General features: G+C 32.3%; 4 protein-coding genes across 25 annotated transcripts; 3 read left to right on the top strand and 1 right to left on the bottom strand.

Annotated features, from left to right (window-relative positions):
* The first annotated feature begins 5,893 nt into the window (after positions 1-5,893).
* On the top strand, positions 5,894-12,871 carry LOC112744739 (F-box/kelch-repeat protein At3g23880-like). Of its 22 annotated transcripts, none has more exons than XR_011880632.1 (7): positions 5,905-7,364; positions 7,904-8,370; positions 8,732-8,829; positions 10,756-11,173; positions 11,937-12,257; positions 12,360-12,392; positions 12,529-12,871. XR_011880632.1 is itself a non-coding variant. In XM_072233977.1 (2 exons), the coding sequence occupies exons 1-2, from the start codon at positions 6,194-6,196 to the stop codon at positions 8,323-8,325; spliced, it is 1,593 nt and encodes a 530-aa protein (XP_072090078.1). In that variant the 5' UTR covers positions 5,894-6,193; the 3' UTR covers positions 8,326-8,511. The 22 variants fall into 22 exon arrangements, 1 of the variants encoding a protein (XP_072090078.1); XR_011880631.1 differs by having other exon boundaries at positions 10,641-11,173; XR_011880630.1 differs by having other exon boundaries at positions 8,934-11,173.
* Positions 7,903-10,834, bottom strand: LOC112743412 (putative disease resistance protein At1g50180). The gene is made up of 2 exons (XM_072233976.1): positions 10,554-10,834; positions 7,903-10,369 (listed from the first exon to the last, which is right to left on the bottom strand). The coding sequence occupies exons 1-2, from the start codon at positions 10,832-10,834 to the stop codon at positions 8,590-8,592; spliced, it is 2,061 nt and encodes a 686-aa protein (XP_072090077.1). The 3' UTR covers positions 7,903-8,589.
* Positions 12,872-16,619: 3,748 nt separating the features above from the next.
* LOC112743411 (F-box protein CPR1-like) lies at positions 16,620-18,097 on the top strand. Its single transcript, XM_072234598.1, has 3 exons — positions 16,620-16,801; positions 17,068-17,774; positions 18,048-18,097. Exons 1-3 carry the CDS (start codon positions 16,620-16,622, stop codon positions 18,095-18,097), a joined length of 939 nt encoding a protein of 312 aa, XP_072090699.1.
* Positions 18,098-22,139: 4,042 nt separating this feature from the next.
* On the top strand, positions 22,140-23,926 carry LOC112744737 (F-box protein CPR1-like). Its single transcript, XM_072233975.1, has 2 exons — positions 22,140-23,395; positions 23,666-23,926. Exons 1-2 carry the CDS (start codon positions 22,279-22,281, stop codon positions 23,716-23,718), a joined length of 1,170 nt encoding a protein of 389 aa, XP_072090076.1. The 5' UTR covers positions 22,140-22,278; the 3' UTR covers positions 23,719-23,926.
* The last annotated feature ends 1,573 nt before the right edge of the window (positions 23,927-25,499 follow it).

Genomic DNA, 25,499 nt, shown 5'->3' with positions numbered 1-25,499 from the left:
TTATTATATTTAATTTTAATAAATTATCTTGTTTTAATTTAGTCATTAAATTTATAAGATTTGATTTTGACTCATTACATAAAATTGATGATTTTTTTCCTAAATTCGATTTATTATAACATAATAGATAGATATTCATATCATAAAAATTAAATTAATTAATTGATATACATAATTTTAAATTCTATAATATTTAAATATTTAATTAAATTAATTAGTTAATATAATTATTTTATTAAAATTGATTGGATTTAACAAATTAAAAGAGATAAATAAAAAACATTCTCAAAAATATGTCACGCCAAAAATCATAGTGCGGCGAACTTGTTTTGCATAAAAAAACTCGTATGTAGAGAATTAAAAGTTGAAAAATGGAGTTTTCGAAAATAATAATTTACTGAGGGTAACATAACCAATTGTTTGAATTAACTAAACCAGGTTGCTTTGATAATCGATTGAATAAGAAAAACCAATATGCCTTGCAAAATTCAATCGATTGTGTATCAATTCCAATCAATTGAATTTTGGAAAGTCTGAATTTCAATCGATTAGTTTGTGCATCCAATCGATTGTATTTCTAACAAACATGATTTTTCCAACCCAATACGTATGTAATTGGATCAATAATAACATTATGATCGATTAAGATTGTAAAATATTTATTACGATTAATGGAAGATCTAATTTATTATTGTTTTAGTTTTTGATTCTCAATAAATATAATAGATGAATGATAAAAAAATAATTTATAAAATAAAAAATAGATTTTATAATTAAATAATATATAAAAAATTAATTTGTAATTAAAATTAAATAAGAATTATTTAACAATTATTAAAAAAACTTAAAACATATTTTGTTATAGACCATTTAATGACGTTCTGGAAGCATGGAATCCAATGCCATAATTCCTTGTGTTTTAAGTTTTGTTTTAACCCTAAAAGAACAAAGCCAAAGAGGGATCTAGCATGGAGAAGCGGCACGAGATCATGGACGACAATACGACATCCTCCCTGTTGAGTTGATTCACAGAGTCTTACTGAGAGTGCCGGCCAAACAACTCGCTCGCCTTAGGTGCGTTTCGAAGCTCTGGTACTCTTTCATTTCCGATCCACAGTTTGCTGAAATGCATTTTCACCACTCTCCCGCTTCCACCAACGCATACGTCTTCATAGAAAAAGTCACTGTGGTTTACTTCGTTGACTTAGACGCACTATTTCGTGACAACAATGATGCATTACAAGTAAGAAAGGTGTCTTCCCCCTTTCAAGATGAAATCACCACCTCATTTTGAGGTCCTGAGATCGTGCAGAGGCTTTGTTCTCTTACGTCGATGGGAAAATTTTCTTATGCTATGGAATCCACTGACTGGATCCAGCAAAGAAATATCCTAGCCCCGTATTGTTTCTCGTTGTAAGGACAAGGGCTATAGGATTCCATGTGTATGGATTTGGTTATTATGCATCAAAGGATGACTACTTACTTGTTGTAGCTTGCCATGATATGCATGGCAAAGCTCACTTTAATTGCTTGTCCTTTAATTCATTTATTTATTCCGATGCTGCACCTCCCCCCCCCCCCCCCAACAAAAAAAAAAAAACCCTTGCGTTCTTATGCCTGGCGTTCTCATGGGTTGTTCTTGAATGGCCCTTATTCCTTCCTATCTTGAAGATTACACGAATGCTATTTTTATCTTTGATCTCAAGGAGAGGACTTTTTCAAGGATATCTGGGCGGGAACAACTGCGAATCAGTGCTTGCCCCTTTCCAGGTCTCGCCCTACTAGGAGACTGCCTATCTTTGTATTGTCACAATTATGGGAAGCCATAAAACTGAGATATGGGTGATGAAAGCATATAAAGTGCACTCATCTTGGACTCTCTTTCAGATTCCTTGCCCAGGCTTTCGGCCTCTGTGCTTATCCAGTGATATGAATCTTGTTGGACAACGTTATACTTGTCATAAATTGGAGGTCTATATATATAATCTCAGAGAAGAGAGGTTCCAACATTTTAAATATCCATGTTTTCTGGGTCCCGTCTTTGAAGCCGATGCTGTGTATACAGAGAGTCTCTTGCCACTCCCTAGTGACATTGGATAAGGATGAGAAGAAGGAGGAAAAGGGTATGTAACGATTCTCCTATGCTCTACACCAAATCATTCCCGTTAGTTTTCATTGCATTGACTTTTGAATATGGATGATGAAATTTGAATTTGCCAATGCTTATGGAATCATTAATCACTGTGTTGCTTCCTATAGACCGGTCTTGTGGTGAGGTTTCCAAAGTTTAGATCTTTTTCATGTCTATAGCTTGATGTTGCTAAAGGTTAGCATCACGGAGGATTCAAACAAAGAAAGAATACAAGTGAACAGCTTGACACATTGAGAAAGCCATTTGAAAAGTGCAGATGAAGTTTAGTCTCTTTTTAAATCCAATATATCTTTTGAATAAAATCTAATAGTAATATTTCTTAGTTGGTTATGCAAAACTTTAGATATTTTATTTTGCTGGTTACATAATATACTTTTTCTCTTAATCTTACTTTTAGCATGGTTGTTTTTAGTTCACTAGCAAGTGATGGTAAACCCCCAAAAAAAAAAATTACAGAAGATGAGAATTGTTCTATTTTGAGTGTATAAAATTCTCTGCACCATTTATATCAAACCAGTAATCAACGGTATTGGTTGCAGAAGGGCTTACTTGAACATGTTTTAAAAGGATAAGTACTCTTATGAATAGGGATGCAAAGTGTGGAGTAGTCCAATGAATTTATCAAATGAATCTCTTGTAAAATTCCGTTTGGCAATGCTTTATGAGCAATGTATGTTTATTTTATCAATCTTGTATCTAATTTATCTATTGCTATAGATAAATATACATTTTATAAATAATATATAGCCTGTACATGGGTTTTATACATGGCGATGAAGTTACATAACAAACACTGCTTATGCTTATGACTTGATGTTGATGATGACAAAATCGTATAAGAATCAATTATGTTAAAATTCTACCAGGATTAAATACAACTAGATTCTATGAATTATTCATTGACCACGCGATAGAGTTGGCTGGATGAAATGCAAAAAGAAGGAAAGTTTAGTAATTCTATGATGCTTTTCAGATTGTTTAGATTGTGCCAACCTTGCAATGAATACGAATCGAATTTTGATCGGTCCATAAAACCAATATTTGCAACTCAATACTTGACATATTGGTGACCTTGCAACCTTGCAATGAACACGAATCTTCCATTCTCAAATAAAAAATATGTCTAAATGCGAATGAATAACTTATGGACTTGTGATAATGCATAGGCAGGAATCTTGGATTACAATACTTAGATCTCTACTTGATTCATTGGCCAATGAGTGCCAAGTCCGAATTATTTAAAGCCTCTTATCACGATGAAAATGACTTGCTGCCAATTGACTTAAAAGGGGTTTGGAGTTCACTCGAACAATGTCACAAATTGGGCCTTCCAAAATCAATTGAAGTCAGCAATTTTTCTATCAACAAACTTAAACATCTCCTTTCTTTCGCTACAATTCCTCCTGCGATTAACCAATTATATATATTCTCCATAAAATTTTTAATTTACATGTATTTAGATTAACATGTGTTGGATCACTACTAATAAATGGAAATACTACAAACACATACACAACAGGTTGAGATGAATGCTTCTTGGCAACAAAAGAATCTAAACAGAATATTGCAAAGCCAAGAGTATAATTGTAACTGCATATTCTCTTTTGGGAGCCAAAGGAACCTCTTGGGACAGTAACGATGTTATGGATAGTGAAGTGCTCAAAGAGGTGGCACAAGCTCATGGAAAAACTATTGCTCAGGTAGAATAAAAAATCGAAGCTATGAATCAATTCTACATATAACGCTCCATTAATTATTTTATTAAAGAACTTAGTTAACCAATGTAATTCTTTTGAATTTGTTATAGGTGAGCCTTAGATGGTTGTACGAGCACGGTGTAATTTTTGCTGTGAAGAGCTAAAATAAAGAGAGAATGAAACAAAACTTATATTAAAAATATTTGATTTTTCATTTATAAGTGATGACTATCAAAAGATTAATCAAATCAAATAGGCGCGGAAGTCAGTTAACAATCCAACTACCTTAGTTGTAAAATACCACTTTGCAATAGGATTATTCATTAATAGCCTTAAAAACTCCGTCTTAACATTCATTTGATACCGAAACCAATTCCATTCAATTCCATGCATTAAACAACGTGTTTCTATTGACTATTGAGCAATGAGCGCAGTTATACATCTTTAGGGGAAAATAAATTAAAGAAGGAAACATGTCATCATAAGCATGGTTGTTGAATTTATATATACACTTGAAATAAATAATTTTAATTTGGAAGCATAATTCTATCCTAATGACTTATAATTAATTAGTATAAATATATTATAAAAAATATTGTTAAAATTGATGGCCAAATCAACAGTAGATAATATTAAAAATTGACGATAAGATTGATGACAAAATATGTTAATTTTAAAAATTATCTAAGTATAGTACAAAATAAGGTATGGAATTATCTAGGTACAACTAACTCATTGACAATCGTTCTTCTAGACTTCTAGTGCTATATAGGGAGCCCTACCCCTACTCATATTAAATATGTGTAATAATAATAATAATAATAATAATAATAATAATAATAATAATAATAATAATAATAATAATAATAATAATATATGATTAAAGTCTTTCAAATAATATTTTTTACACTAAATATCTCTTATATTCTCATTATATAGATAGCTATATTTGTGCCTAAAAAACTATAACCCAAAGTGTACTAAACTATTTATCTACATTATATTTATATATGTATGTATTTTAAATATGTCTAAATATGTTTGCATCTTGCAATGAACACGAATCTTCCATTCTCAAGTAGAAACGTTTTCGTTTTAACAGCTACCATTTGAAGGGTTTGGAGATTCCTCATACAAAAAATATTACAATAAAAATATTATATACACACAAAAGATCAATGATTATATTATACACTAAAATTAGTTATTAAAATTAATTATGAATATAAAATATATATTAAAAATAAGTTAAATAACATATATTTATACACAAATATATAATAACTAATTTTGATTGTTAATTTTAGTATATAAATAATATTTATATATATATAAATATATAAATTATTTAATTTATTTTAATGCGTATTTTAAAAAAAAATTCTTCCAAATTTTAATTTCTATTCACATTATATTTTTTTATTCAGTCAAAATTATTTACACTCAACATTATTTTAATCTTAAAAAAAATTCCAAGGTTAATTTTTTTTAGTAATATATCTTTCATGGACTTTTTTTTATTCGGAGTTAGTTTTAAAATTTTAATTTTTTATTAGTCTTTATCGTTTGGACTAAGTCTTAATTTCATCTTTAAAATTTAAAATATCTTATTTTTATTCTAAATATTTTATTTCGTTTTATTTTAGTCATGTGATCAAAATTAATTTTTTTTTTGAAAAATTAAATTTTTTCTATCATGATTTTCTTATGCATAAAAGCAAAAATTATAATTGTAATAATTATAGTGGATGTTATAGTGATTTGAGAGAAAAATAATAAAATAATAAAAAAATATTTTTGAAAAAAATATTATATTAACTTGAGGACGAAATAAAATATTTATAATAAAAATATAATAAAAATTAACACTTAATCTAATTACTAATAACTAAATTAATAAATAATAATCATGACCAACTAGACACAAAAAGAAAAATGAAATGATCCAACTACTACGTCTACAGCCCATTACCCAGCGCCTAAAACCGTGTAACCAGCTCAATGATTTTATTTAGTTAACAAAATAATTGTAGCTAATTAAATTTGCTGAAGTTATTCCTAACCGTCAATAATAAAACTTATCCTGATAGCAGAGGCTACTTGTTGCGCTCCCACAATAACACACAAAGACATTATGACATGTTGATTTTTGGTATCAGCACCATAGAAATTCCGTTTTCTTTGACCTGACCCTTCCTTTCCCTTAGTTTTCTGTTTCCAAAGCAAATTCAAGTCCGGGGCCAGGGATTGAGTGAATTGCGAAAAACACAACGATTTCAATCCAAGCATAGATAAGAAGAAGAAGCTGAAGCACACAGGGATCAAAGCAAAAGAGGAATCCACCATGGAGAAGAAGATGAATCATAAGAGCAAGAGTATTCAAGACATACTTCCTCTTGACCTGATTCACAGAATCCTACTGCGGGTGCCGGTCAGACATCTCGCTAGCCTCAAGTGCGTTTCGAAGCGGTGGTACTCTCTAATTTCCGATCCACTCTTTGCTGAATTGCATTTTCACCACTCTCCCGCTGCCACCAAAGCATCCGTCTTCATGGGAGGAGGCAGTCTGGCTTACTTCGTTTACTTAGACTCGCTATTTACTGACAACAATGATGCATTACAAGTAAAAAAGGTGTCTCTCCCTTTCAAGATGAAAAAACTACCTTCTGATTTTGAGTTCCTGGGATCCTGCAGAGGCTTTGTTCTCTTACATCGAGACCCACATTTTCTTGTAGTATGGAACCCACTGACTGGATCCGGCAAAAGAATATCCTACTCTCATATTGTTTCTCGTTTTAAGCACAAGGGCTTTAGGCTTCCTTGCAAGTTCCATCTCTATGGATTTGGTTATGATGCTTCCCAGGATGACTACTTAGTTTTTGTAGCTTGGCAGGATAAGGATGACCATTATCACTTTGATTGCTTTTCCTTGAGAACCAATTCATGGATTAATCTTGATGCTGCACTCTCCAAGCCCTTGGATGTTTGTCACCGCAATTCTTGTGGGTTGTTCTTGAATGGTGCTATTCATTGGGTGCCTTACTCTCTTACAACTTACAGGGATGCTATTATTATCTTTGATATGAAGGAGAGGACTTTCTCAAGGATATCTGGGCCGGAACAACCTGTAATGAGTGCATGCACCTTTCCAACTCTTGCCTTACTAGGAGGCTGCCTAGCCTTGTATTATTGCAATAATGATAGCTGTAACACTCACATATGGGTGATGAAAGAATATAAAGTGCTGTCGTCTTGGACGCTCTATCAGATTCCTTGCAAGGACTTCCGGCCTCTGTGCTTATCTAGTAATATGGATATTATTGGAAGAGGTTATACTTTGTGTGGTACAGTAGGGTACTTCATATATAATGTCAGAGAAGACCTGCTCAAGCATTTTAATGATCGTTATTGTTGGCTTCCACTCCGAACAATAGATCCTGTGTATACAGAGAGTCTCTTGCCACTCCCTGATGACATTAAGGAAAAGGATAAGAAGAAGAATATGAAAAAAAGCGGTATTAAACTATTCTCCTATGCTTTGCACCAAGCTATTCCTGTTTGTTTTCATTGCATTGTGACTAATGAATAAGTAATGAGTAATATGCATTAGACATCAAGTTCCAATCAAATGCCTCTTTTGTGTATGGATGGTGAAATTTGAATTTATCAATACTTATGGAATCATTGATCACTGTCTCGCTTCCTAAAGCCTAGTCTTGCAGTGAGGGGTTTTAACTTTTTAAGTTATTGCTTTTTTCATGAGTAATGCAATGGTGATCTTTTCTGTAGACCATCAGGAGAATTAGGAGAGAATGACTGAACAAGTGCAAACAGAGAAATATTAGATGTAGAGGAAATGAGTAAGAGAGATAATTTGTTTCTGGAGCTTTTAATTTGTGTGTTTGAGGATGGAGAGCTGTTATTGGTGTCTGAATGGTTAAAATATGAAATAGATAGAGATGCCGTGTTGGACTATATAGGTAATAACTTTTTGGTAGATAATGCTGGTGTGATCCTTGTTATAGATACTAAGATGAACTTGTGTTTTGCGTAGGTGATAGGGCGCCGAGCTTGACTACCGCCGGTTTGAAGGGTTATTTTAACAAGAGGAAGAGAGCCGAGAACCAAGGCTCTTCAACAAACGCAGATAAAGAAGGAAAGGTTTTAGCAGAAAAGGTTGCAGCGCTGGAGAAGGATGTTGAGAAAACTAACCTGGAGAAGGAAAAGTTGGTGGCTCAGGTGAAGGAGTTGGAGTCTTTGTTATCTGCCAAGGAGGCAGATGTGTGTGAAGTGTTTATACAAGGTTTTGACCGTGCAGTTCTGCAGATTAAGACTTTGTTGCCAGAGGCCGATGTGAGTGCAATGGATGTGACGAAGGTTGCCTTGAACGGTGAATTGGTAGATGGTGAAGTGTTGGAGGAGGCAGTAGATGAAAATGCTGCGCAGCAGCAGGGTGATGAAGTTGTACGAGTTTGATTTGCTTAGTTAAATAGTTTGTTTTGTTTTGTGCCAGCTATGGAGGTCAGTTAGACTGTTGATTTTATTTGAAATTTTGCTGAAAATCCGAGAGATATAAACTCGTCTTTTGGATAGTGTGGTTTGAATTTGTAGTAGATGTTTGATATCTTTGTTTGATTTGTCTTGCTATCTAGCTTTGTTTGATATCTTTGTTTGCTATCCGAGAGATATCTTTGTTTGATATCTTGCTGGAAACTCAACAAAATTTGTTTGATATCTCCATTATTGGTTTGTGAAAGAACGCCAATCATCAAACTCAGGGCTTCGAAGGGACAATCTACAAAATTTCTTCATGTCCATGGAATGTATGTCTTTCTCTGTGCAAATCTCAAACTCGTTATCAGCTTTACTCTCCGATATGCAGAGATCACGGAGAAGGTCGTGGATCCGGCAAACTGACAGACTTCCATTACTCCTTTTTCTCGCTACCAACACGAAGCTACGATCCACCAGCTCATTCAGGTATTCTTTAGCCATATCTTCTAGTTTTCCTGCAGATGATGTTCCAGATTTTGGTGGTTGGATTAATCCTTTGGCTATCCATAGTTGAATCAACTGTTTCACAGGAATTCTATAATCTTCTGGAAACACTGCAAAATATAGAAAACAAGGTTTCAATCTTTGAAGCAAGTTATCATAGCTTAGCTTTAGCACATTCATGACTCCATTATTATCCTTAGCAAGATACCAAATGACATTGCGCATGATTCTCATCCACTCAACTGTTAGTCTCTTCTTCTTGACGACAATCCCAGCTAAGGTCACAATTGCTAAAGGTAAAAACCCACATTTTTCCACCATTTCTCTTCCGATGGGTTCGAGAACAGGAGGACACTGTTGTGTCCCAAACACCTTGCAGAAAAGTTTCCAGCTTTCATTTTTGTCTAGGAATGGAGGGTAGTAGGACTTTGACCTTGTATAATTTGCCACCTCGTCATTACGACTAGTTATCAGTATTGTATTGCCACTTTTGTTATTTGGAAATAAACTTTCTACCTCATCCCAGACTTCAGGTTCCCATAAGTCATCAAGCACTATCAGATACTTGTTCCTGTCCAAGTGTTCTTGGACCTTGCTCTTTTGTTCCTTCTCACTTAAGACTTTGTATTCAGTAGTAGACTTGGACAATCCCCAACCATTGACAAGGCTTGTGAGAACGTCCTTAGCTTTGTAGTCTTTAGAAATAGTAACCCATCCACAACAAGAGAATAACTTTTTCACCTTATTATTGTTATAAATTTTTCGAGCAAGGGTAGTCTTACCCAACCCACCCATGCCGATTATGGAGACAACTTCAGTGCATGACTCATTTTCCTTCAATTTCTCAACTATTTCATTGAAGATCTCTACAAAGCCCACTATATCTTCCTGGAGGTCCTTATCTTGTTCGTGATTTGATTTTGCACCTTCCATGCTTTTAAATTCACCTTCATCAATGCAATATTTCATAACCTTAACACCATTCAACTCATACTTATCTAGCACATTCACATCTCTTGTTGTTATAATGATTCTACTACCAAGACCAAACCAATCACTTCCTCCTGCAAGTGAGTCCAATTGTTCTATACTATCAACGTCATCTAGAACCAGCAGAACTCTTTTATTGTGCAGACTTTGTTTTATGTCAGAAGATCCTTTTAATGTGCTGCCTATTCTTGGTTTCTTATGCACACACATACCTGATAAAAGTGTCTCTTGGAGATTTTCTAGGCTATTGGGGATCCCCCTTGATTTTATACGTACTTTATCAAGAAAACTTGCAGCTTGAAATTGATGCTTTATCTTGTTGTACAGCTCCCCTGCAAATGTGCTTTTTTTTGTTTCAACATCTCCATAAAGAATCAGCATGCAGAGAGTATCATGAGATTTAGTGTCCAAAAGTGATTCCACCACTTCAAATTGAGAACCAAAATCAATTGGATGCTTAATGTAAAGTGGTTCAGGAGGAACTTTTGCTGAGACTTCTTCAACAATATTCATGATAACATCACTTTCATAGCTGCAAGAACACATGTCTCTTTAAAAGCTCATTTTTATTTTTATTTTAAAAAAATGCAATAATGGTAAATAGAAGAAACGGTTAAAAAAAGTTCAGAATCTTGTTATCATTTATCAATCTATGAAAAGAGGAGTTATCAATGGAAGATTTATGTAAACTCCATTATTAAGTAAAGGTAATTCACCTATTTTCTGCACAATGTTTTCCACTTAGACCGCATACTTCATACAAAGCTAACCTCCATTCTTTTACTTTGTTTAAATCATTGCAGTATCTGTTTTCATGGCTCATCATGTCTTTTTCATATTGATTCCTTTGATGCCGCACATCTGATGGTTCCACTTGATAAAAAACTGGCAAAACTGGTCGTTTTGTTCCTTTGTCAGAGCACTTCATAATCTGGACAAGTTCATCTAAGCACCATGAGGAGGAAGCATAATTCTGGCACAGCACAACAATGGACATCCTGGATCTCTCAATGGCCTCAAGAAGAGTATCTCTAATTCTATCACCAACTCTGAGGTTCTCATCATCTCTGAAGGTGGTGATTCCTCTCTCACACAAAGAATGATAGAGACGATCCGTGAATCCGTACCTGGTGAAGCCTCTAAAGCTCAGAAAAACATCATATATGAAATGTGAGGAGGAAGATTCTGCATCATGATCTGCCGTGAGACCAATTTTTAGTGGATCTTACAATTGTGATGGCAGTTTTATTCAAACAGTGAACCAAAAAACGATGCTTGATAGAAAAGCTTTTGCCAATGTTAAAATTCTAAAGTCACATAAATGGAGATTTGAGCTGTAAGTCATTCACAAGCCGTTAGTCTTATTAAATATTTTAGTCATTCTCCATTACCTTGCTTTATCCTAAAGTTGCACATCCTGATTCATGTGTGTACATAGTTTTATGTATTATTTATGCAAAGGTTGCATTATTGTGATTGACAAAATACTTATTCTACTTATACTACAGTTTAGAGCTACATCTACATCCTGAGGAAGTTTCTTCCTTTTCTCCAGCTCTTGCTTGTAAAAGAGAGAATAGAAATCAAAAGTCTGAGATAATAGCCAAAGTCATGGTTGGTTAGCTTTGAGAAAATAATCCGTGTAAAAACTAACTTTATATTTTGTGTTCCAATGTATATATGAGTGACTAATTTCGTTGCAAATAAAGCACAGGATTCACAAGTTGAGTGGGAAGAAACTTCAAGAAATTTAAGTTTTATTTTGCTTTGAATTATGATTTTCTATCCAAATATGTATGGGAAAGAACATTCGAAAAGTGCAAAATGGAGTTTAGCATCTTGTTGAATCCAATATATCTTTTCAAAATTTTCATTTGCTTTTTATATTTATTTTTTATCTGTGTACATTCTTTTTCTCCCTTTTGCTGCATTATCTTTGAGTGATCTATTTTTAAATTACTGGTTTTTGTTTTTTAGTACTAACCCCTCTTTTTATAATACAAAAGCGCTTACATAATTAATTGCCCTTTGTTCTTTGTTGACTTCTTGTGGTTGTAGAACAATGTAATAATTGGTGACTTGGTGTATTGTCTAAACAGAATATCACATAATGTATAGCCATAAAGTGCACTCATCTTGGACTCTCTATCAGATTCCTTGCCTTTTCTTTCGGCCTCTGTGGTTATCCAATAATGGTGATATTATTGGAGAACAATTTCTTTCGGATAAAGTAGAAAAGATAAAGTTTCACATATATAATGTGGGAGGAGAGCTGCTCCCACGTGTTAAATATCTTTGTTCTGCACATAACATCAGTGCAACCAATACTATGTATACAGAGAATCTCTTGCCACTCCCTAGAGACATTAAGGATAAGGATGATAAGAACATGATGAAAAACAGGAAGAGGAAGGAAAACGGTATGTAACTATTCTCCTATGCTTTGCACGAAGCTATTCCTGTTAGTTTTGATTGCATTGTGATTAATGAAAAACTAACAAGTAATATGCATTATGCATCAGATTCTAATCAACTGTGACTTTTGTCTATGGATGGTGAGATTTGAATTTATCAATGTTTAGGGAATCACTAATCACTGTCTTGCTTCCTATTGTCCGGTCTTGTAGAGATGTTTCGAAGTTTAGATTCATGTCTAAAGCTTTGACTTTTACCAATTGAGCTTTTTTGCAGGCCATGAAGTTCACCATGAATGTTTTGAACAACTTGATGTTGCTAAAGATTAGAATCACAAAGGGGTCAAACAGAGAAAGGGAATCGGGAGCCAACATACAAGTGAACAACTTAGACATGTGATTTTGTTGTAAATAAAGAGCAGGGTTCTCAAGTTGAGCGAGAAGAAGCTTCAAGAAACTTCAGTTTTATTTTCTCTGGATTAGAATTTTCTTTCTAAATTTGAACGGGATAAAACTCTTACGTCTGAAGAGTGAAAAGGGAGCTTAACATCTTGTTAATCCAATATATCTTTTGGTTTACTCTGATAGTAACATTCTTAGATGATGTGTTTTGTTCTTCATCTCCTATTCTTTATCTGTGTACATTTCTTTTCCTTTTGCTGCATTATCTTTCACTGAACATCCCTCATTCCCTCGAGAGGTTACTTTGAGAACACAGAGGCTGGTAAGTTCTCCTAGAGTGTTCAAGAAACTGTAGCTAAAGTTAAGCTCATCAGAATCATACTGCATCGTTATATTTATCTGGGGAATCTTTGAAGGAAATTCACGTGCCTTTAATGTCAATTCCTTAAAGTCCATTAGTTTTAGTTTTTCTTGATTTTTAAGGCGATGCAACCTTTGTAATAGTTCATGCTCGGTACACTTACTTTTGGCATTCCACTCTAATCCCAATTTTCTCTTCCATTAACAATGGAGGACATTGTCACTCCTTCTTCAAGAGTGACAAGTTGGAGGGTTTGGAGACTCGGCAAATAATCTTTTCCTGATGTGTCAGGTGGAATGGTTTTTTACTAGCCACGCATAACATCCTTTCAAGATGTCTCAATTTCTTGAGCCTCCATATTCCATGCTGGAGGTTATAATGGGAAGCAAGCTCAACAATTAAAGTCTCTAGATTCGGAAGGGTGCAGATTGGACCAGGATGATCCTCTTTTGGACAGTCTACACCCCGATTGAGTCTCAAGTATCTTAAATGGATGCACATACTCATATCCTGGTGTATAAGCTTTTGCAATTTTTAATTCTAAACTATGTTGTGGACACTATAACAATCTTGTATCACTATTTTTTTCCCCTGTTTCTCTAGGCGGCTCTATCCAAGAATCATAACAAAAAAAACTACTTAACTTGTCTCTATTTTTCTTTTATTTGATTGTTTAATAGACACCAAAAAAAATTAGTTGTTTAATAGCTAAATATTAGGTAAAGAATATTGTAATGTTAGAATAATCATATCTACCTCGTATCCTTTTTATAGAATTATTTTAATTTTATATCATAAAAACTACTCCTATGCTGTTAACTGTTATAAGAAAGATTTAAGTCAATTTTATATTGTTCGATGTAATGGGCATTATTTTTTGGGATTTATAATAGCTTAAGCATTAAGTTATACAAAATTTAAGATGTTTTATTTTATCAATTATATAGACAAAATATACACTTTCTTTTTAATCTTGCTCATTGTTAACACGATTGATTTTAAGTATTTACAAGCGAATTATGGCAAATCCAAAAAGAAAAAAAAAAGATTCCAGACGCTATATCACACAAAAATAATGCTTAATTACCTTGTATGCTAAACTACAAACATTTATTATGAAGAATGTAATAAGAGCACCTACAATGGTGAGTTTCTCTTTCACTTTTTTCTGACACATAGGAACTCTAACCATTGGAGGAGAGAAGAAATGAGTTCCCGCACGGGTCTCAAGGTGAAAAAGTCCCTCTAAACAGGGACTCAAGTTAACAAATAATAACTTGTCATTTGACAAGTTATTTTTAAAAAATAATAATATAAAATCTGAAATAATTAAATAATTATATTAAATAATGAAATAATAATTAAATTAGTAATAATTATAATAAAAATTATATTAAATAATTATATTTTTATTTAATTAATAATTTATATTAATTATTTAAAAAATAATTAATTAGATTAAATAATTAAATTTTTATTTAATTAATGATTTATATTAATTATTTATATCATAATTAATATTGAATATTATTTATATTATTATATTAAATTATAATTAATTAAATTTACTTACATTAAAAAATAAATTTAATTTTTACACCTTACAAAATAATTCTTAGTTGAGTTAGTTATTTTTATTTTTAAAATTTAAAATGCTAACGATATTATTAAAATTAGCAATTGTAAACACAAAACTATAAATTAGTGTAATCCCAAATTATATATTGTGTATTATTATTATATATGAATTTATTTAATATTAATATATTTTAATAGTGAATTATTTTTAAATTTATAAATTTAAATAATATTATTAAAAAATTAATTACATTAATTTTAAGTATTTTAATTAATTAATTAAGTGGGACCACAACAGGAACTAAAGTTAGTTCCTCCTAATGGAGAAGAGAGAGATGCTTTGAGTTCTTATTTACCGTTTATAACGCAAAAGCTGATGTGGAGTTACTTTTTATGACAGGTGGGCCATAAATAGAGACTGAGATGAGTTTCCTACTGGAGATGGTCTAAAGCTTCAAAAGCAGATTTTTTGCACACAAAATATAGTGGAACAGAAGACAATTTAATAAAATGGAAAATAAAACTAACGTTGTTTAGGATTCAGGAATTGCTTACAATTTATAAAATTATTTATTGAATTATTTTATTTGACAAATTTATTATAGCATAAATATTTTGATGTTAATTGCACAAATTTTTGTGGAAGATAAAAGTAGAAAATATTGAATAAATAATTAGAATGTGAGAGTGAAAAATATATTGAATAAAAAAGTTTATTTAGATTGATATGTAACAGGCTTATTGAATTAATTTTATTGAGATCTTTAGTTAAATTCCCATAACTGTATATCAAATCTAACAAGTAAAATTGTTGAGTAAAGTTAACATTCCTAAATATTATTTTATCATTCGTAGTTGTCAAATTTAACTTTATTATTTTAGACAACTTAACTAAAAAATAATTTTTTTTATTTGAATAAATCTAAAAATACTTTCTATATTTATTTTTTAAAATTATCCAAAATATAAAATAATTTTTATTTTATTTTATTTTTGAATTGTTAATGCAAAATAAACTGACCCTTCCCTTCTCTTATAGTCTTTTGTTTCCAAAGCAATTTCAAATCCCGAGTATGAGTAAAAGAAAGTAGAAGTAAAAGAAATTTATAATTTTTTTTACCAAAAATATAATTTATTATAATTAATAATTAAATAAAAATATTATGTGGATATTAAATATCAATTATTAAATTTAATTATCACTATATATTTTTGTATAATATATAAGTTGTTTAATTTATTTTTAATGTATATTTTATATTTTTATATATATTTTGTATAAATAACTAATTTTTATGTATGCATAACACACTTATATTACAATTTATATATTCTTAATCCTAATTTTATTTCTAAAATGGAAGTCTTTTACGCTTGTCATTATTTTGATTTAGAAAAATAAAAATTCAAAAGCTGAATTCTACTAGTAGCACATCTTTCTAGGAACCCTTTTTTTTTTAAATTTAATTCTAAAATTTTATTTTCTTATTATTTGTGAGTAATTATGAGCTTTACTCTAATTCCAAAACTTCTTATTCTTTTGTTTACTTTGTAATTGACTAATTGTAACAAGATTTTTTCAGTCATGTATAATGTAAAAAGAATATGGTATTTTTGTAAAATTATGAATATAATTTAAAAGCTTTTCAAAAATTAAAATGATATAAACTGTGATTTAATTTATAAAGTATTTTCTTTTCTCTAACTAAATAAAAATAGATATTTTGAAAATTTAAAATTTTTTTCTTGAAAAGTTTATTCATGAAATAACTTTTTTTATTTATTTGTTTAAAAAAAAATAAAACAATGAACTATTTTCCTTTTTTTTTTTCCGAATAGCCAATCCAAAACTGACCCTTCCCTTCCAAAGTATTCTGGTTTCAAGGAAATTTTCAAGTCCCGGGGTTTCGTGAATTACCATATGAATTGGCCAAAGCACAACATTTCAAGCACGGATAAGATTATAACTTTATAAGAAGAAGAAGTGGCAGAAGCACACACTGCACAAACCAAAAGAGCAATCGAGCATGGAGAAGAAGAGCATTCATGACATCCTCCCTCTTAATTTGATTCGCAGTATCTTACTGAGAGTGCCGGCCAGCCATCTCTTTCGCCTCAGATCCGTTTTGAAGCTGTGGCACTCTCTGATTTCCGATCCACACTTTGCTGAATTGCATTTTCACCACTCTCCCGCTTCCACCAATGCATTGTTCTGCATAAAAAGCGGCACTGTGGCCTACTTCGTTTAATTAGAGCACTGGTATTTAGTGACGACAATGATGCATCACACGTGAAAGAGGTGTGTACCCCTTACACGACGAAACCACCTTCTCATTTTGAGGTCCTGGGATCCTGCAGAGGCTTTGTTCTCTTGTATCGTCACCCTCAATGTTTAGTGGTATGGAACCCACTGACTGGATCCAGCAGAAGAATATCTTACTCTGGTATTGATTCTCCTATCTACAATGACTTTAGGCTTCCCGAGAGTGCCCGTCTGTATGGATTTGGATATGATGCATCCCGGGATGATTACTTAGTTGTTGTAGCTTTGAGCCAGCGGCAAGGACAAGATCACTTGGATTGCTTGTCCTTGAAAACCAATTCCTGGATTCATCTTGATGCTGCACTCCCCAAACCCTTGCATGTTTTTAACGACACGTCTGCTGGGTTGTTCTTGAATGGTGCTATTCATTGGGTACCTTTGCCTATTAAAGATCCCAGGGATGCTATTCTTATCTTTTATTTGAAGGAAAGGACTTTTTCAACCATGTCTGAGCCTGAACTGGCATGCTCCTATGAGTCCTATCCAGGTCTTGCCCTACTAGGGGGATGCCTAGCCTTGTATTATCACAGTCGTGATAGCTGTAGCACTGACATATGGTTGATGAAAGAATATAAAGTGCACTCATCTTGGACTCTTTATCAGATTCCTTGCCTTTTCTTTCAGCCTCTGCACTTGTCCAATAATGGTGATATTATTGGAGAAATAATTCTTTCGGATAAAATAGAAAAGAAAAAGTTTCTCATGTATAATGTGGGAGGAGAGCTGCTCCCACGTGTTAAATATCTTTGTTCTGCGCATAACATCAGTGGAACCGATACTATGTATACAGAGAGTCTCTTGCCACTCCCTAGAGACATTAAGGATAAGGATAATAAGAACAGGAAGAGGAAGGGAAACGGTATGTATATTCTCCTATGCTTTGCACTAAACTATTAATGTTAGTTTTGATTGCATTGTGATTAATGAAAAACTAACGAGTAATATACAGTATGCACCAGGTTCTAATCAACTGTGACTTTTGTTTATGGATGGTGAGATTTGAATTTATCACTGTTTAGGGTATCCCTAATCACTGTCTTGCTTCCTATAGTCTGGTCTTGTGGAGATGTTTAGAAGTTTAGATCTTTTCATGTCTAAAGCTTTGGCTTTTACCAGTTGAGCTTTTTTGCAGGCCATGAATCTCTCCGTGATTGTTTTGAACAAAATGTTGCTAAAGATTAGAATCACAAAGGGGTCAAACAGAGAAAGGGAATCGGGAGCCAACATACAAGTGAACAACTTCTGCATGTGGGCTGGGTTCTCAAAGTTGAGCGGGAAGAAGCTTGAAGACACTTCAGTTTTATTTTCTTTGGATTAGAATTTTCTTTCTGAATATGAACGGGAAAAAACTCGTACGTCCGAAAACTGAAAATGGGGCTTAACATGTTATTCCAATATATCTTTTGGTTTTGTCTGATAGTAACAATCTTTAGATGATCTGTTTTATTCTTCATATCATATTTCTTTATATTTTGAAAATTTTCTTTTTGCTTTTTATATGCTATGTACACTTTTTTTCCTTTTGCTGCATTATCTTTTGTTGATCTATCGTAAGTTGTTGGTTTTTGTTTTCTCAGCACTAACCCCTCTGTTTAGATGATTATAAAGAGAAGCATAATTAATTGTCTTTTGTTCTATGCTGTGGTTGGTAGAAATAATGTAATACTTGGTGTATTGTCTAAATCAGAATATCACATTTCAAAGTAGATTTGACATGTGAACACTTTGAAAATTTTTCAATTTGTATGTATTCTCGACACGCTACAGTATTCTTTCATTGATATTCACTTCAGTTTTTATTATTGAATTACATGGTGCTAAGAGTGCGCAACCAGGGATTCAATATTGTGTATTTACTATTGTTAAACCAATATTAAAAATAAAAAGTGTAGTCAATTACCATAGATAAATAATCATTTTATAAATAATTTTTAGTGGATGGCCTATCCTTACAAGATTAGGTACATCCAATGAAATTAGAGTGATAGGCTTTAACTTAATGTCATACTAGTAATTAGTAGTAACCAAGGATATCAGTAAAGAGAAATTATGGGGTTTCACAACCCTTAATTACCAGACACTCTTCATGAATTACATAAGAACCGAGCAGAACAAAACAGAGCTTGCTTCATGCATGGATAACAACCAGAAGAGCATCAATGACCTTCTCCCTCTGGAGTTGTTCGGGGTGCCAAGTATCTCTTTCCTCTCAGGTTAGTTTCTAAGCTATGGCGCTCTCTCATCTCCGATCCAACCTTTGTGGAATTTCATATTCACCACTCTTCAGCATTCACCACCCCTTCATACTTCTTCACCAAGAAATTTGAACTGGTTGGCTACACGGCTACACGCACTCTTTCATGGTGGTGCCACCCTTGGCGCCTCAATAGAAGAATTCTCTCTCCCTTACCCAAGGAAGAAGAAGAATGAGCATTCCCGTTCACTTGTTCTTGGATCATGCAGAGGGTTTGTATTGTTACACCACGATGAACCATATTATATTATTCTATGGAATCCATTGATCAATCCCGCAAAAAAATATCTTACTATAATGTTGTTAAAGAAAAGAATTATTGGTATAATCAAAATGCGGTTCTTCAAGGCATTGGTTATGATGCATCAAATGATGATTACTTGATAGTTAATAGTCTTCAAGGAAAACTAGCTTCATTGTGATATATCAGTAGCTTAGAAAAGCAGACTGAATTTAGGACTATTTTAATTCTACTTGCTTTTTTAATTATTAAAATTAGGTGGATCTTATAGAATCTGCTAAGTGACTTCGTGTATAAAGATACTTTAATTTTGTCTTTTAACCAAACAGAAATGTATGCAAAAATAAAGCTGTGTGAAGTTAAGCTGGATAGAATAAGTAGGAGATTATTTTGTTTTGTCTTCTAGAGTATAATATCAAAATCAGAAAAGAGAAAGAGAAGTAATTCAGCTGTATATTCTCTGATTCATATCAAAATCAGAAAAGAGGAAGAGAAGTAATTCAGTTGTATATTCTGATTCAGCTATGCTCACTCAATTTACAAAAAAATCTCCTCAAAATTATGTGAATAATTTAAATATGTGAATAACTATTTAAATTTACATTCACATTCACATATTAAAAAAGTACATTTTAATTTTAATATGGAGAGAGGATTGGTGTATAGTAAGATTATGGAGGTATATGATGTTTCACCAGGGTAGGGTATGAAGACTGCGCAAGACAAATTGGACCGTCCGATTGGACGGTACAGAAAATCCTGTGGCACGCATGCAGCTGAATTCTAGTTGGCTTCGATGCTTCCAAAAACCTTTGGAATGTTACCCCAGCAGCATCATTTTCACCCTCACACAAATCTCTATATGTTTGCTCTCCAACCCCACAACCATCACCAGCTGTCTAGAAAATTCTTTGGGTCCGATTTCAGTACCCACAAAATTCTGCTTCATACAAATCAGACCGTCCGATTTGTATTTTTCTCTCTGCAATAAAATTGGACGGTCCAATTTTTTCCTACTAAAACAAAAAATTAAACACCGTCACAACAGTATATATCCCCCTAATACTTTATAACTCAACGTAACTCATATGTCAACCTTATATTAAAAAAAAACTAGCCATTAAAAAACACTCAATTATTTTTTTTCAAAAAAATCAAATAAAAAATAACTTAAAAAAGACCTATATAACTAATCATTCTTATAAAAGTAGTGCAAATAATAATAATGTCTTAAAAGTTTATCTTACATTTCATCTTGTCTTTTGTACGTGCATTTGGAGAAGTTATAATTATAATCAATAATTATAATAAAAATATTACGTACATACTAAAATTATTATATTTATATATATAAATTATTTAATTTATTTTTAATGTATATTTTATATTTTAATATATACTATTTATGAATAATTAATTTGATAATTGATTTTTTTCACACATAACATAATTATATTATAATTTATATATGTTTAATTCTAATTTTTCCTTCAAAATTTATTTTTTACTCTAAATTCTAATTTTTCTCTGTATTTATATTTTTATATCTTCTCAAAGATTTTTACGTTTGTCATTATTTTGATTTAGGAAAAAAAATTCCACTAATAACACACTTTTTTTAGGAACCTTTTTATTAAATTTCTAAAATTTTATTTTTTTATTATTTATGATGAATTATGAGCTTTACTCTAATTCTAAAACTTCTTTTTCTTTGTTTACTTTACAATTGTAACAAGATTTTTTTAGTCATGTATAGTAGTGAAAAGAATATCGTATTTTTGTAAAATTATGGATATAATTTAAAAGCTTTTCAAAAAATTAAAATGATATAAACTGTATTTTTCAACTTGTCGTTTTTTATAATTTAATTTATAAAGTACTTTCTTTTCTCTAACTAAATAAAATTAAATATTGTTAATATTTAAAAATTTTTGTTATATAAGTTTATTCATGAAATAACTTTTTTTTATTTGTTTTGTTTTAAAAAAGATAAAACAAATAAGTATTTTCTTTTTTTCCTCGAATAGTCAATCCAAATACCTAGGGGTGTACATGGCCCGACCCAGTTCGAAGATTCGATCTGGTCCTGAACACTTTATGGACTAATTTAGTATGATTTTATTGGGTTTAGGGTTGGGTAAGGGTTTCAAAAATAGATTCGGTTATTATTTCTGGTTTGGTCCAGGCCATAGCTCGGGTCACCTGAATTCGGCCCGATGGTCCGGTCATTATACACAATTAATATTTTGTATTATTAATGATGGATGATAGCTATTCTTATGTGAAATTTAAATATTGTAAACTTTAATATTTCGTGTTATTAGTCATTATAAGATTATAAGTTAATATTTTATGTTTAAAATGCATAAGACTTTATACTAATGTATAGTATTGTGTTATTTGTATTGATTTAAATATTTGGTGTTATTAGACAATATTAGTATTGATTATAGTTATACTTTAATTTAAAAAAGGGTTGATTCTTGTTATACTTTTTTAAGTAAATTTTATTATGTGAATTGTAAAATAATGATTGAAAATTAGATGATTTTTATATACTAAAGACCCAATTTTTATCCAACTCGAAGGTACGTAGGTTTCATCAATTGAGTTAGAGTCTAAAAATTAAGTCCAATCTATATTTCAAATTGGGTCTAAGTTAAGTCAAACCCAATGTGACCCGGCGCATATCCACCCCTACAAATACCAAACGAAAATTTTCAAGTCATGGTTTCGTGAATCGCTATATGAATTGGGAAAGCCAAAAGCACAACATTGGAAGCAGGGATAATAAAATTATAAGAAGAAGAAGTTGCAGAAGCACACCCTGAACAAACCAAAAGAGCAATTGAGCATGAACATCCGAGCATGAACATCCTCCCTGTTGAGTTGATTCACAGAATCTTCCTGAGAGTGCCGGCCAAACATCTCGCTGGCCTCAGGTACGTTTCGAAGCTCTGGTACTCTCTCATCTCCGATCCACACTTTGCTGAATTGCATTTTCACCACTCTCCCGCTTCCACCAACGCATGCTTCGTCATAGAAAAAGGCACCGTGGCTTACTTCGTTGACTTAGACGCACTATTTAGTGACAACAATGATGCATTACAAGTAAGAAAGGTGTCTCCCCGGTTCAAGATGGAATCACCACCTCATTTTGAGGTCCTGGGATCCTGCAGAGGCTTTGTTCTCTTACATCAACACGAAAGTTTTCTTGTGGTATGGAACCCACTGACTGGATCCAGCAAATTGATATCCCACTCTCATATTGCTTCTCGTTTTAAGCACAAGGGCTGGCTTCCCTGGGAGGACCATCCGTATGGATTTGGTTATGATGCTTCACAGGATGACTACTTAGTTGTTGTACCTTGGCACGATAAGCATGGCCAAGATCACTTTGATTGCTTTTCCTTGAGAACCAATTCATGGATTGATTTTAATGCTGCACTCCCCAAACCCTTGGGTTTTCTTCACTGGCATTCTCCTGGGTTGTTCTTTAATGGTGCTATTCATTGGGTGCCTTCCATTCTTAACGATTACAGGGATGCTATTCTTATCTTTGATCTAAAGGAAAGGACTTTCTCAATGATATCTGTCCCAGAGCAACTGGAAACGAGGTCATGGATCTATTCAGGTCTTGCCCTATTAGGAGGCTGCCTAGCCTTGTATAATCGCAATATTGGTAGAGTTAAAACTGAGATATGGGTGATGAAAGAATATAAAGTGCACTCATCTTGGACTCTCTATCAGATTCCTACCTTTGACTTTCGGCCTCTGTACTTATCCAGTGCTATGGATCTTATTGGAAAACGTTATACCCCCGATAAATCGGAGTTCTACATATACAATCTCAGAGAAGAGAGGCTCCAACATTTTAAATATCCAAGTTTTCCGGGTGCCGCCTTTGAAGCAGATGCTGTGTATACAGAGAGTCTCTTGCCGCTCCCTAGTGACATTAAGGATAAAGATGAGGAGGGGGAAAAGGGTATGTAACTATTATCCTATGCTTTGTACTAACTTATTCCCGTTAGTTTTCATTGCATTGCATTGTGATTAATGAGAATGTAATGTGTGATATGCATTATGCATCAAGCTGTAATCAATCGTGACTTTTGTATATGGATGATGAAATTTGACTTTGTCAATTGCTTATGGAATCATTAATCACTGTGTTGCTTCTTATAGACAGGTCTTGTGGTGAGATTTCCAAAGTTTAGATCATTTTTTTACTGATACCAGTTGAACTTTTTTTCAGGCCATCAATTTCTCCACGATTTTTTTGAACAACTTGATGTTGCTAAAGGTTAGCATCAAGGAGGATTCAAACAAAGAAAGAATACAAGTGAACAGCTTGACACGTTGTGAAAACCATTTGAAAAGTGCAGATTAAGTTTAGTCTCTTTTTAAATCCAATATATCTTTTGAATAAAATCTGATAGTAATATTTCTTAGTTGGTTATGCAGAACTTTAGATGTTTTATTTTGCTGGTTACATAATATACTTTTTCTTTAATGTTACCTTTAGCATGGTTGTTTTTAGAAGTTAACTAGCAAGTGATGGTAAACCCAGAGAAAAAAACATTTACAGTAGATGAGAATTGTTCTATTTTGTGTATATATCAAACCAGTAATCAACGGTATTGGTGGCAGAGGGGCTTAATTGAACATGTTTTAAAAGGATAAGTACTCAAGGTGGTGGAGTCCAGTGAATTTGTCAAATGAATCTCTTGTAAAATTCCAGTTTGAGTCTTTACGAGCAATGTATGCTAAATTTATTAATTTTGTATCTAATTTATCTATTGCTATAGATAAATATACATTTTATAAATAATATATAGCCTTATAAGATTAGGTACATCCCAATGAAATTAGAGTCATAAGCTTTAACTTAATGTCATACTAGTAATAAGTAATAACCAAGAGTATCAGTAAATTATGCGATTTCCCAGTTTTGTACATGGCGATGAAGTTACATAACAAACACTGCTTATGCTTATGACTTGATGTTGATGATGACAAAATGGTATAGGAATCAATTATGTTAAAAATCTACTAGGATTGAATACAACTAGATTCTATGAATTATTCATTGACCACACGTTAGAGTTGGCTGGATGAAATGTAAAAAGAAGAGAAGTCTAGAAATTCTATGCTTTCCAGATTGTTTAGACCGTGCCAACTTTGCAATGAATACGAATCGAATTTTTGATCGGTCCACAAAACCAATGTTCGCAGCTCGGAGAATCTTCCATTCTCAAATGGGAACGTTTTCGTTTCATTAATAGCTACCATTTGGAGGGTTTGGAGATTTGGCATACAAAAAGATAATACAATAAAAATATGGAGGTGTTTGCTACGATGATAAATTCATACGTACCGATACGTTTAAAATATGGACAAATAATAATAAGTCACGTGGAATTTATTTTTCACATCAACATTTAATTTTTGTTTTTTTAAATATATATTATATCACCACTTTTATTAATACACCTATTTAATTAAATAAAAATAAAAAAATATTTTTTATTTAATTTTATAAAAAGTCTTAAATATCCTTCTTTTATTTGATTAGACAAAAATATCCTTTTAAATTAATGAAATGTTAGAATTCAATTAATCCTAATTTTATAGTTTCAAATAATTTAAACAACAAAACAAAAACATATTAAAAAACAAAAAATTAAAATGTCTTCATCTTCTCCAATTTCCCTAATAATTCGTGCACACCCTCTAAGTAAAACATATCAAAAAAACAAAAAATCGATCGTTCTTCATCTTCACCAATTACCCTTCTAAATCAAAGCAGTAAAAATCCGAAACCAAAATCCTAATTTCTTTGCCGCCGCCCATTGTCGAAGAACACTTGCCGGGCAAACAACAAGTGTACCAGCAGCTGGCCGTTCCTAGGTTCTGCAATAGGTTTTACATCATCAGACTCTTCTTTATTTTCAAGCTTTTCCACATCAACAGTAACACGATCATCTTCATCATCCAAATTCAAAGCTTCAGTTTTATGATTGGATGCATCGTCTGTTTTAGATTTTGAGAGCAGTAACCTCCTGCATTAGGATGAGGGCAATCATTGA

This window comes from Arachis hypogaea, chromosome 4 (genome assembly GCF_003086295.3).
Source record: "Arachis hypogaea cultivar Tifrunner chromosome 4, arahy.Tifrunner.gnm2.J5K5, whole genome shotgun sequence".
NCBI classification, from domain to species: domain Eukaryota; kingdom Viridiplantae; phylum Streptophyta; class Magnoliopsida; order Fabales; family Fabaceae; genus Arachis; species Arachis hypogaea.
This window is presented reverse-complemented; position numbering and strand designations above follow the sequence as displayed.

Bases quoted from the DNA above. Each gene is read 5' to 3' on its own strand.
- LOC112744739 (XM_072233977.1), top strand. From the start codon at position 6,194: ATGGAGAAGAAGATGAATCATAAGAGCAAGAGTATTCAAGACATACTT. The intron at 7,365-7,903 runs GTATTAAACTAT...TGTTTTGCGTAG, and splicing joins GAAGAATATGAAAAAAAGCG to GTGATAGGGCGCCGAGCTTG.
- LOC112743412 (XM_072233976.1), bottom strand. From the start codon at position 10,834: ATGTCCATTGTTGTGCTGTGCCAGAATTATGCTTCCTCCTCATGGTGC. The intron at 10,370-10,553 runs GTGAATTACCTT...GTGTTCTTGCAG, and splicing joins AAACATTGTGCAGAAAATAG to CTATGAAAGTGATGTTATCA.
- LOC112743411 (XM_072234598.1), top strand. From the start codon at position 16,620: ATGGAGAAGAAGAGCATTCATGACATCCTCCCTCTTAATTTGATTCGC. The intron at 16,802-17,067 runs GTTCTGCATAAA...CAATGACTTTAG, and splicing joins CCCGCTTCCACCAATGCATT to GCTTCCCGAGAGTGCCCGTC. The intron at 17,775-18,047 runs GTATGTATATTC...GCTTTTTTGCAG, and splicing joins CAGGAAGAGGAAGGGAAACG to GCCATGAATCTCTCCGTGAT.
- LOC112744737 (XM_072233975.1), top strand. From the start codon at position 22,279: ATGAACATCCTCCCTGTTGAGTTGATTCACAGAATCTTCCTGAGAGTG. The intron at 23,396-23,665 runs GTATGTAACTAT...ACTTTTTTTCAG, and splicing joins AGATGAGGAGGGGGAAAAGG to GCCATCAATTTCTCCACGAT.